At 37.5% G+C, this 12,976-nt stretch overlaps 1 protein-coding gene across 2 annotated transcripts in view; it reads left to right on the top strand.

The window, feature by feature from the left end:
- Window positions 1-12,976, top strand: part of LOC126360331 (TBC1 domain family member 9-like) — a 184,812-nt gene that overhangs the window by 41,712 nt on the left and 130,124 nt on the right. For both annotated transcript variants that reach the window (XM_050007700.1, XM_050007701.1), the window contains exons 4-7: window positions 8,033-8,129; window positions 10,644-10,830; window positions 11,329-11,405; window positions 11,500-11,556. In XM_050007700.1, coding sequence (XP_049863657.1) covers window positions 8,033-8,129; window positions 10,644-10,830; window positions 11,329-11,405; window positions 11,500-11,556 — 418 coding nt within the window. The remainder of the gene's footprint in view (window positions 1-8,032; window positions 8,130-10,643; window positions 10,831-11,328; window positions 11,406-11,499; window positions 11,557-12,976) is intronic.

Here is a 12,976-nt window from a genome sequence, read left to right as displayed (position 1 = left end):
TTAACCCACTGTGGGTAAGAAACGGCATTCATCAAGCCATTTGTTGCTTTTGTGTGTTGTGATGAGGTTGGTGCAAAGGCTGGATGTTGGTAACAATTATCTACTGAATATGGATAGAAGTGCAACTGTAATAGGTGGCTGGTAGATAAAACATCTTTATTGCCGTTTGTTTATAATCACTGGACTTTAAAGCTTCTAGAATTAATGACCAACAGGATGAATACACCATCTTGGCATTACCCAGGGCATCTTCCTCTGATCAGACCTTGCTTGGAGGAAGCACTGAGTGTGCAGTTCTGCCGTGGCGGCTGCTGTAAAGAAGTCTCGCATTACTCTATTACTCTGGTCCAGGCATGGTCAGCCTGGTGAAGAACATCTGGCACTGTGAACACATCTCTCTCTCTCTCTCTCTCTCTCTCTCTCTCTCTCTCTCTCTCTCTCTCTTTCTCTTTCTCTTAGTAGTACAGGGTGAAGTAGTCCTTCATTGGTATCTTGGCAGAGGAGGCTGGACCACTTGTCATAGTCTTCCTTCTAAGCTGCTTAGTGCCTGGATGGACAGCAATTTGGAGTCTCAGCAGTAGTAGTGGCAGCAGTCAACATGATGTTACATTATTGCCCAGCTGTTCAGCAATGATAGGGTGGTTCTGAAGCATTTTAAATGCAGCTTCCAGTGCTAACAGTTGAGGAAAAAAGTTTGTTTGTGGGTTACATTGAAACATATCAAAAGGAGCTGGTGTTGTCGCTGAGGAGGAGGAGGAGGAGGAGGAGGAGGAGGAGGAGGATGATGCAAAAGTGGTCAACGGTGAGGAGGCGCAGCGTCAACAGATTTCTGTCCATCGTGGTTGGCAAAGACTGCAGCCTGGTTAATTCTCTGAACTGTGGTGGAGTTTTTGCTGTTACATCTCCTCCCTTCTTGGTTTAATATGGTCCTCTGGATTGCTGTTAAGAGTCGAACTGCAACTGGGAACTGATCCATCTGACATTAGTTCTGCAATTCACATTCTGCTTCACAAATTCGGAGTAAACACTTCTTGCACCACTTTTACCTTTGGTGTGTTGTTCTTCCCTTTTTATATAACCTTTATTTCATTTGTTGAGGTTGAGTCACTTCTTCACTCATGCCGACATGAGTGTTAAAGGTTAAAAGAACGTAAGGATTGGGTAGGATTTGGGCAACTCTTTGTCTGAGGTGACAGTACACAATACTAATTGTTAACAGAACTGTGCAGCCAGCTGATATTGAAGTTCCTATAGTTAAAGAGCTGGTAATGATATGCTATACAATACTTTTTTATGTGGACTAGAAGGTGTTCCATTGATACATGGCCATTTTGTGCAACTAACATCTGATCTAAGGAGGTGAAGCGAGCAGGGTTGGGTCTAAAGAGTTACTCAAGTAGGTTAAGTTTTCATCAGAAGGGATATCAAAGGGTATGTTCGGTAGGTAAATTAATGTGCGGATGATACTCAGGGTTGTGGTTGCAACGATGGCGGCTGGTAATTGAAAAGTTGGTCTGGAAATATCGTATTAGGTGCCATTGACCAATAAATCATGATGGTGTAGCTCTACGTACTTTATGCCACAGTAACCTCATAGCTCATAACAAGCGAAAATAATGATCCCTGGGTTTACCATGGATTATAATGAATGCAGTTGTTTCCTTTGGAAAGATTCCATTTTCTTTGTAATTATCTCTTTTGGACATGCTGTTGTGGTTAGGAACGGGACAGATTAATTCACGTGACCTAGATACAGTGTTTACCCATTGTGTGGGACAGCTGGTGATTGGCCTGATCTGATTGCATAGTAGTTCCTGCCTGGAGAACAGCGCTATGTAATATTACCGTTCATCTTAGATGAATAAACTGACTAAGCATAAAATCTTTATCACACCTGGGCACTAAAACAGCCTACTTGCTGCTCAAGCCTGCACAAAATGGTCAACAAAATAGTTAACCTATTGCACTGCATAACTTTGTTTTCCTGCCAGCCTTAGCGCTACTGTTTTACTGTCATTGGCAATATTGCAAATAATATTTCACTCAAAAGTTCCTTCAAATAAGCAACTAAACAAAATGTTTCCTTGTGTTCATTTAAGAGCCTATTTCACAAAGATGAAACACATTCTAGTTCAGTACCTCCTAAACCATAAACTTAACTATGATGTATATAAACACACAACCCTAGTAATTAGTAAGTAAACACACAAAATTTGCAAACGTATTGCATCCTCAGTTATCTTGGAATTCTCTTGTATTTTATTAGTCCTGTTGATGTCCTAAGTGCATAGTGATGTGTCGGAATAAGTGTAAGAGAGACCTGCTTCTTTGTCTAATTTTTTCCTTCTTTCCCAGGCAAATATGGATTGGTTAGCATACCCATTGTCCATCATGATACTTTGGTAATACTGATTTTTAAATATGGCTACTTACCTATCGTTCCAAGGCTTTCATCTTTTTAACATTTGCATGAAATATTTTTTAAACTTTTCAATAAATTCTTTGCCAATGATATTATCTTTTCCTGGAGAGGTCTTACATAGCACAAAAGGAGATAACATCTTCTGACTAAAAACCACCTCACTGTAGGATATTTTTAAGTTACATGGCACTGCTACATAAGGAAGTAATGCATCCCAGTCATTGTGATGACTTAATGTAGTAACACAACAGTTTCCCAACCATATGATGGACTTTTTCAGCACATCAGTTCCCCTGTGTGTATGTATTGCACTGTTTATAAATTTTTTAATGCGTAATAATCCTCACAACTGCTTTGTTAAAACCTGACAAAATTTGTCCCTTGGTCCACCATCACTGCCTCGGGTGTTCCAAACGTTGATATCCATTGGGTAATCATCACATGGGCCACTGTATCTGCCTGTTGGACAGAAAACATGATAAATGATCAGTTATCATTAGCACAAAATGGTTTTCTAATGGTATTTGAGCAAACTGTGTGAGAGTGCACACGTGTATCTGTAATCTATGCAGTGTAATCTTTTGACAAATGAGTTTCGCTCTTTGAGCACATTGGATACAATTTTTTATGTAAGGATCAACATCTGTTTTTGTCACCAACAAGTAATTTTCCCCAACTCTGTGTTCCATAGCCCAGCAGCCACTGTGCCCTGCTAGAAGTGAATCATGAACATTCTTCAACATTTTGTTACACAATTTCATTGACACTACTATGCATAACCTATATCTTCTCTTCCTGTTTAGCTCTCCATCTTCTGTGCCGACTTGTGGATGCTTAGTAAACTGTTGCAGTATGAGTCAGCACTTTGTGCTTCTCGTCATTCTTCTGTGTCTACCCGAGCACATTTTTTAGTGTGTATCTTGTGACTAGACTGCCGGTGTTTCCGTGTGAATTACCTGATTGACGTACAACTTCAAAATTGAATTCACTCAGTCGCCAGGTCCTTCTAGTGAGACACCTAGTTGGATCTTTAAGTCCTAGTAACTATTTCGATGCCACATGATCAGTTATTACTACAAATTGTTGTCCATACAAATAACAGTGAAAATAAGTTGCTCCGTATATTAGTGCTAGGATTTCTTTCTCAGTGGTAGAATAATTTTTATCTGTCTTAAGTTGTTTTGATACATTTGCTATTGAATGTTTTTGTCTGTTTACCTCCTGTAATAAAATACACACCTAGGAAAAATTATTAGCTTGACATGACAACATAATTTACTTTTAGTAATCTGGAAAAGTAAAAACTGGGCTAGAGGTGAACAAAATTTTTTTACTTTTAGGGAAGTTGTTTCATAATATGGAGGCCATTGAAACATTACTCCTTTCTCCAGTAGTTGGTTGAGGGGTCTTGCAATTTCAGAGAAATTACAATAAATTTTAGATAAAAGTTGGCTAGGCTTGAATATGAAAGCAGTTCCTTTTGTATAGTGAGTGTCAGAGATTTTTTTTTACAGGCTGACTGCTAATCATGTTGCATGTAAATGGCCAAATACTTCATGTAAACACAGCACAAGCTCTTACATATCCTCAGAAAACACAATATCATGTAAATAAACCCTTATTGCTTTGGTTTTATTCTTCTCAAAACACTAAGGCAGTTGACAGTTGCTGTTGTATTTCCCAATTCAAAAGGCACACAACAGTATTTATATGACTAGCTGGACATTGATAATGACTAGCTGGAGTTGAGAATACTATTTTCAGACAGTCTCTAATTGATGGTACCCACTTTTTAGGATCATAGTTTTAAAATAATTAATTGGCCTATATTATCTTAAGGTCCCTGCAATTGCTTTCTGCTTTAAATTATGGTAGTTGGAATAAAATCTACATGCTTTACTGCCATCTGATGATTTTTTTGTTAATGACAATGGGTGCAGGCCAAGGGTTATTACTCTCTTCTATGATCCTATCTTGAAGCTGTTGATCTATAAACTCTTCCATGACAGTTTTCAAATGCTGTGGGACTTAGTGCAGTTTTTTTTACAGACAAGGGACTTATTCCCAGGGAATATGATATTTTAATAGTGTGGCAGGCAGCAGTCGAAGAGGATTGAATAACTTAAAATATTTCTCTAATGGTCTCGCCGTGCCCCCCTTACTTTGTATCTCTAGACATTGTACTTTCCTTGTCAGTGCAGTTAAAATGACAGATTGTCCAGGCATTGTACAGATCAGTGTGAAATTCCTATCTTGTTCATCTTCATCCAGTACTTTGAAGCTAGACATCAGAGAATTGTGCCAGCATCATCTCTTAGGAATTAAAGTTACCAATACTGACAGGCACAACTCTGCTTCCACAAATTTCCCTTGCCTAGGACAAACCATATCATGTGAAACATTGTGCTTTATCTAATTCTTCATTCTCAGGCAAAGGATCGAATATACACAAAGAGTTGATCAGATCAGCTCCTACATCAGGTCAGATTAATCTTTCAGTACTGTTCGGTATGATATATTGTGAGTTGGATTTAAAGTATGTTGTACACATTTTAGGTGGCCTTGATGAGATCCTTGCAACAGTAATGATTTTCCAGTGATAATACAAATATGAAAACAGTTGTATACTATGTTGTTCTAAGTAAACTTTGGCATGGTGTGCAGCTAGGAAATATGTATAAACAGAGTATGACTCCATAGCCATTTATAATCATAGGAGAACTTCTACCCTAACCTGGAAGTTATTTTCCCCCCACTCAGAATCCTATCACTGCCAAACTTAGTGAATCAACATGACGCCTACGTACGCCATTTAATCTCCAGCTTGATGGATTCAATTCTACTTTAGAAGGTATATTCCTACTTGCCACCAATATGAGAGATCCAGTATCTAATTAAAAATCTGCAAAATTTTCCTCTCACATAATCAGTCAGAAAAAAGACTGCACCTGATTCCACACAGAGGTTATGTGTGTTAATTCTCACTGGGAGTATGGTACAAAAGAGATACTGCCCACTGTCCCTTTTACCAGGGGATGTGAGGTCTTGCCCTGTGACCAGTTTCTCTCTGTCTGCAATCTTCTGTTTGTACAATTCCGTTCAGAATGTCTGCAACATTTACGTGTGTGATGATGTTGTTCCCTCCAGTTACACTTCAACACATAAAACATTTGATATCTGTATTAAATTTTACTCCCTTTTCCCATGGTTTGGTGACCACATCAATTTCTGTTAGTGCTGCCACAGTTTCTGTTGCTTCATTCAGAGTCTTTGAGAATTCCATAGAAACCATATCTGACATTTCTGGCCGTAAACTCCACGAAGCACATCAAACAGTCTCTGTCCAGCTTCCTTTAATATGGCCTTACTAGCTTTATCATCTTCAGAGAGATAAAAAAAATTCTCCTCTGATTCTCCGTGTTTCGGAATTATCCCTTTAAGCTGCTCATGGTAGTGTCTCAAGGTATCATTCCTCATCCAACAGCTGTGCTTACCTTAATTTCTTGTGGCACATTACATATGCCATAGCATCTCCTGTTAACATTGGTTTAACTACGCTCAGTTTTTGTTCATTATTCCAGTTTCCCAACATGGCAGCTGTATCCAAATTTTCAATAAAGTTGAAGACATATTCCCCAGATTTCCCGGAAAATGGAGTAAACAACAAAGCTATGTCAATGTTGGAGAAAGTTGCACTAGCATATGACCATTCCCTCCTTTTCTCTTAGCTGTGCTAATTCTGTCTGCAACTGAGTTACTTGATCTATCAGATTCTGAACACATCTTGAGCCAAAAGTTGTTTAGCCATATTGCCTATTTACTACCATCATAAGGATACAATTCTTCCAAAAAATAATGTAGAAGAAAGAATAGTGATACGGAGACAACCACAGTGGTTCGAAAACAAACTTTAAAGTCTTTCAGCTGTGTACTTTCACCTTAAACAGTTTTTCCAACACCAGTTATACCAGAGTTGCTGGGATAGCTGGATGTGGGCGGTGATTCTCTACCAAATATAGAAATTCTGCAGAAGTAGACAGGTGATAGATACGACAACATATTTACTGTTGTTTGTATACAATCATTGAGCTGTGAAGTTGCTAACATCAATGACAGGTGAGGTGAATATGCAATCTGTGTCGCCCAAGCTGTCATCCTCCAGTCTGACCTTACTGGAAGAAGTGCTGAGTATGCACTTCAGTGGTTGCTGTGTCAACAAGTCTGTCATTATTGCCAGTCTGTAGCATGGTTAGCTTGGTGAAAAAGTCTGCTGCTGTGAACACATCAGGATTTGTCTTGCCCCTAGTGGTCCAGGGCAAAGGAATCCTCCATTGGTACATTGGGAGAGGTGGGGATTGCTGGACTGCCACATTATGCTTCCATGAAGACAGAACAGAAGTGAGCTGTCTAGCACCTGCGTGCATTTCAAAAGTAGGTGATGGTAGTGGCAGCAGCATCATTGGCGTAGTGTTGACCAACACATAATGGATTATTCATTAGTTCCCAGCATTTGATGATGAATGTTGTAGAAAGAATCTTGTTTCTGGGTTAAGTTGAAATGTCTCGAGCTGTGCTTGTGTCATCACTCAGAAGGTGAACGATGCGAAAGTAGCCCAACTCTGAGGAGTTACAGCATCAACAGGTCTCCATCTGTGGTGGTTGGCAGAGACTAAGCCCCGATTATAAATCTGGACTGTGGTGGATTTGAGGCCATTACAAGATGAGGAATATGTGGGCTGTGATTGCTATGTATTCAGAATCAACTATTGAAGCAGATAATTTCAAATTTGATAGGAGATACATGACCCAAGGCTACCAAAGCGTCTGTGCCAGTTAAGATATCTTGGAGCACTCAAAGTGAGATAGTGAACCTAGTGCTGGATTGTAGTATGTGATTGGATTTTATTGCCAGTGAATATTCTCCACAGCTGTGAAATTACAATATGGGCAATACTATACTGTTGGCTCACCTATATTATTTGTGATCTACCTCTAATCTGCCATTGGTCCTGCAAAGCATTGTGCCATCAAGATCCATTTTGTATGTTATCATACTTCCCTTGAAATCAAATTCCCACAAAACATTCAGTCCTCTACTGAAGACCACTGACCATACATAATGTTGCAGATGCACTAAGCAGGCTCATACAGGTGTGCCTTACATGTGTTCATGTTATCATAACACTGTAGTTCAAGCAGTGCACCAAGGTGCAGGTTTGCAGGTCGTACCCCCCCCCCCCCCCCCCCCCCACTCCGATGGATCTCTAAGACATGAGGACATAGAGTAAAAGGGGCCGATTGCTACTCAGCAAGTAACCTCTCTCTCTCTCTCTCTCTCTCTCTCTCTCTCTCTCTCTCTCTCTCTCTCTCTCTCACTCTCACACACACACACACACACACACACACACACACACAGTGGAATAGCGGGGTTGAATGAGAGATCATTACGCATACACAATATCAGTGGTGGAAAATTTTCTTTCTGTAGCTGGCTCATTCACAAACAATATGACGACACACTTTGATTTATCACTTATTTCATTAAAATTGAGTTGCGTGGGTTTTTCATTTAATTACACTGAGATAAATTTAATTTTGTTTGTCTTTCAGATGAGGACACACAATCATTCAAAACTGTGTCTTTCAAGTTTCATCGTCTTTTCAATATGCCTCCTGAAGAGAAACTGGTCAATTATTATTCATGCAGGTGCGTATGTTCATTTATAATTAGAAAGTTCACTTACTCGTGTTGAAAATATTCATAGGAAGTCATCTGTTGTTATGATGAAATGAGTGGGTGTCACACACTTCTTATAGCAGAAAAACACTGAAATTTCACTATAGGGACAGCAAATGTTAATTACAGTACCTCCTGAAAAATTGGTGCATTTGTTTTTTTTTTTTTTTTTTTTTTTTTTTTTTTTTTTTTTTTTTTTTTTTTTTAAGAATTTATCTGTGTACATGGTGTCAGTCATATAAAGTAATACTTTTCTTTCATTATGAGGGTTAGTGGCATATTGAGAGTGATACTTTCATTCACTGTACTTGCCATTATTTATGCTCTGTCATTATTCACTGTGATTTTCCAGTTCTATTTGGAAGTCTTAGAGACTGGGAGAAAGCTTAAAAACTAGTTAGCATCAGTTTTTACTGTTAAGAGAAATTGGTGAAGTCTGTTTTGAGATATACAAGACTGTTTATAGCCATTAATTTATTCACTTGTGTTCAATACCTTAATAAAGTAGATCCTTCTAGAATTTTGAATGAATTAAGTTACAGATAAGACAGAAGTGGCTACTACAAGCAAATTCTATGTATTATACTAAATACAGATTATGAGTAGTGTTCATCTACTCACACTGGTAATTGTAGGAACCACTATTTATTTAGGAGAACAAAAGCCATTGCTTTCACTCAAAACTCTAGCTGTAGTTCTTATCAACTATTTTATACTAAGCATATATGTAACTTTAATTATGTCGGAGACCAATATTAGTTATGTACACATCGAAAGAGTTAGAAACCTGTCCAATGTGAACATCAGTGTTAATTGGAATTTTCATCTGTGACAAGTTGATAATTTTCAGGAGAAGTGGCTAATGAGATGTCCTGTTGCTTTGCTTTTTAATATTGAGAGATTTCTAGTATCCTGCCTGATATCTGCATGTCACCTTTTGTAAATTCCTGTACTAGCATATATAACTCCTATATAAACTGAAGACATGGCCCATATGGAAATTATTTCTACTGCCATTATAGATTTACAAATTTCCATTGTTCATCATAAATTCATTCTTATTATTAATGACAAATCCCATTGGTAAGAAAATGTATTTGCATGTAAGTGTAAGAATCCAGAGGTTCCTGAAGAGGCCTATGCCAGGGACTTGCTCATTAATTTTATCCAATATTTTTACTAGGTAACTAAGATACCTTTAGGTTAAATACTTTCTTGACCTTAGCTACATTGTACAAGATAATTATGCCATAGGACTGTATTGAGCAAAATTATGCCAAGTCTGCTAGCAACACGGTAAGAGAGATTTCTAAGTGCAGAGCAGCTAGTACTGACTTTTTGGTTATCTCTTGCACATGCCACTTCAGTAGTTATTGTGGATGCTTAGGAATTTTACGTGCGGAGTTCCATTTAGTGTGTGCTCGTTGGTCTTTACTTCTGGTACCCTAAAGTATTTAGTTGTTTTGTATTGCTTAATATGAGTTTATAGTAAGATTAAAAATTAAGTTTCTTGCTGTGACCAGTTGTAAGACTGTTCCACTATTTTCCTGGCTGTATATGGTATGTACGGGCACTTTATCAGAATATATGTAGTCCTTCAGTGCCTCAGGTAAATTATTTATGTAGTCCAAGTACTGAAACTTGCAGGACACCATATATTATGTTTCCCTCCTCTGATATTTATTATATTACTGTTTCAGCATTTTTAATGCAACCTTCTGTTTTGTGTTTTTGAGGCATTATTCCAGTGACACATTTGGGGAATTTCCTGACATTTTAGTTCCCTCATAGAATATTATGATATACACAAGTAGAAGCCTTAGAACGATTACAAGAATATGTAAATTGGATAATTTTTCTTACTTAGTTTTACCAGAACTGAGTTAGTGAGAGCATTGCATTTTCTGTACGGAAACTTTTACAAAATGCCAACTTGGTCCTTCTGTTCTAAATGGCACATGTGTTCAGCATAGCACGAGGGAAAGTGTAAATTGTTCATTTCATGTAATGTATAAACTTTATTGTTTGTGTTGTTACATTTTAACTGTTCGTGCATCATACATTCTGTGGACCAACTCAACAGTTGTCTGAAGGAGTATGCAAAACTGTTTAAAATACACACCAAGGCTGGCCCATCTATGAGACTAATAGTCATTAATGTGCTGTGCATATGCAAACCAAGTCTCTGCCTTGAAGCTATTATGCTGCAGCTATACAAGCAGCTGGTTGACCCATCATCTAGTGCTCTCAAAGATTCGGAACACTTCAGTATTTGTCTGTAATATGCTGCTTTGCACATGTAAGGAGAAAACTTTATCATTTGCAGCAGTTTGTGGTTGTAACTCTTTAACTCAGTGGAGTTGATAGCTGGCAATAGCTTGAGAAATATCTTGGTTGGCATGGCTTGAAAGCAGAGAGAATTCTTTTCAACTAATTCCCTTGTCATGGAAATAAAACAAGCTTTTAACATTTCTTGTATTGCAGCTACTGGAAGGGTCGTATGCCACGTCAGGGCTGGATGTATTTATCCATCCATCACTTGTGCTTCTATGCCTATATTCTTGGTCGTGAAACCAGATTAGTTATCAGGTGGACTGATATTACGGAACTTGACAAAACAAATAGTCTGCTTTTCCCAGATTCAATTCGAATTGCAACAAGGGAGAAGGAGGTGAGTTTACAGAATTAAGTTTTCCCACTGTAAGTCTCCTCCATAAAATATTTTCATGTTGTACTCTAAATGTAATATACATATTAAAATATAAAACATCAAATTGGCAGATATGAAATTAATACTGCATTCATTTTTTTCCTTGGTATATATATGTCTTAAACTTTAAGTCTTTAACTTAACATCAGCTTGGAATAGACGATAAAGTTTTCCGTATCTTATATAACTAAATGTATTTATGCAACAGCTTTAAATTTTTGCTGTTTACAATACCATATAATAAGGATCATTTACCACATTATGCTGAATATGTATAAAAATTTTATTTAATGAGTGCTGTTCTACTCCTTCCACTCTTCTTCTATCTTTAACCTCTCCTGCAATTTCTCTCAAATTTATCAGTATACATTAGTTTTTATCTTCATCAAATAGCAGCTGTGATGTTGTCATAATATTTTGTAAACTGAGATTCAAATAATAAAATTGGTTATTTTTCAGTATTACTTCTCAATGTTTCTGCACAAATCGGAGACATTTGCCCTTATGGAGCAGCTCACAAATCTGGCAATGAAACAGTTAGTATTAAACTATGCAGTCCATATGTTAATTAATATTAAGAGAAATGTATTATTAAACTTAAATGATATTTCCTGTCTAAACATCTTTCAGGCTAATTGATGAAAAAGGGGGATATAACGAAGACAGAGAGCTGTTAAATAAGTTAAGGTTAGTAAAAAATGTAAAATTACATATGCAGTAGAAAGTACAATGTAAGAATATACAAATCTGTAATTTCCATATATAATGCCACACAACTTTGGTGAAGTTGGATTACTGAAAAGTTGAGCAATGAGTTTCTTTTGATTAAGATACCACACACATGCAGCCAGCTGTTTCAGTCATGGGACATGCAGTAGATTTATTGGTTCAATTATTCCCTCCCCCCCCCCCCCCCCCAAAAAAAAAAAGAAAAAAAAACTGCAAGTGGTTCAGCAGCTTGTTTCAATGGAATGTTACACTGCAAACCATCAATGCGCACTAACATAAACTGATGAGATTTTAGCTTGTTGCTGGGTTCAGCAAGGCTCAAAGGATAAGAGTAGGCACTGGTTCCTTTAGTCTTCTTTTTGAAAAGGATTGTCTTGCTCAGGCATGGGTCAGGATTCGATTTTTTTTCCCTCTCTCTGAATTTGCCCCTCTTCCCACCTTCCCCCACACCCCTCAGTTCTAGCATGGTACAGATGTGTAAAATATTTTAATAATAAATAGTTTGTCATCATAAAACATTTTAATATAATAATAATAAATTGCTTACACCAATGAATAGCACAGCGCTCGCAAGCCATTCCCTTATAAAGAGCACTTCCCCCTCCATCTGAAATTGCACAGTATTGTCAGTGTTTGTCATGCTGCATACAGAATTTCAGTGGGATAATGTCCCTCCAACTGTTTCCTCATAGCTTAGTCTCTTGCCCCTTCACTTCCTGTCCAACTTTGAAGAGGTATCACAATATCTCTAATCAATTTATTCACAGTAGTTTCCTCAGATTTGCTCTCCATAAAAATTTTCTGTTGGTCACGTTGTCATTTTGGTTAATACTAAGTCTGTTATTCTGCTTCAATAAGTAAATAAGTCAAAACGAAGGTAGTAATCTTGCTTGACATTTCATTTTTCTCCATGAAGCAGCACAGACATTAGTCTCATGATGAACTGTGTGCAGATAAGTTAAGAGATTCAAAAGTTGCCTGGATCATCAAGTTTTGAAGAAATTAACAAAAGCTCAGATATCCTTCAGCAACAGTGTACTCATGAAAGAATGTGCAACAGAAATGGTAAAAGCTGCTGAGCCCTTTAAAACACCTGCTTTGTTCTGTAGTGGCTGTAAAATTTGAATTATTGATGTGGAATAAGCATAAAAAGAAACTAGACAATTTAATTTCAAACTGTCAGTATTATTCTTTGTCTATGGATAAGTGTCATGGAAACAAGAATATACGGAAGTAAAATTTTCAAGATTTAAATCCATTATTGATGAAGTCACCAAAGAGTTTCATAGTTCCAGAATGCACAGAATGTGCATTGATATGAAACTTCCTAGCAGATTAAAGCTGTGTGCTGGACTCAGACTCACTCAGGACCTTTGCC

This window comes from Schistocerca gregaria, chromosome 1, assembly GCF_023897955.1.
Source record: "Schistocerca gregaria isolate iqSchGreg1 chromosome 1, iqSchGreg1.2, whole genome shotgun sequence".
Lineage (NCBI taxonomy): Eukaryota > Metazoa > Arthropoda > Insecta > Orthoptera > Acrididae > Schistocerca > Schistocerca gregaria.
Note: the sequence above shows the minus strand (reverse complement) of the source record. Positions and strands in the feature narration are given on the sequence as shown.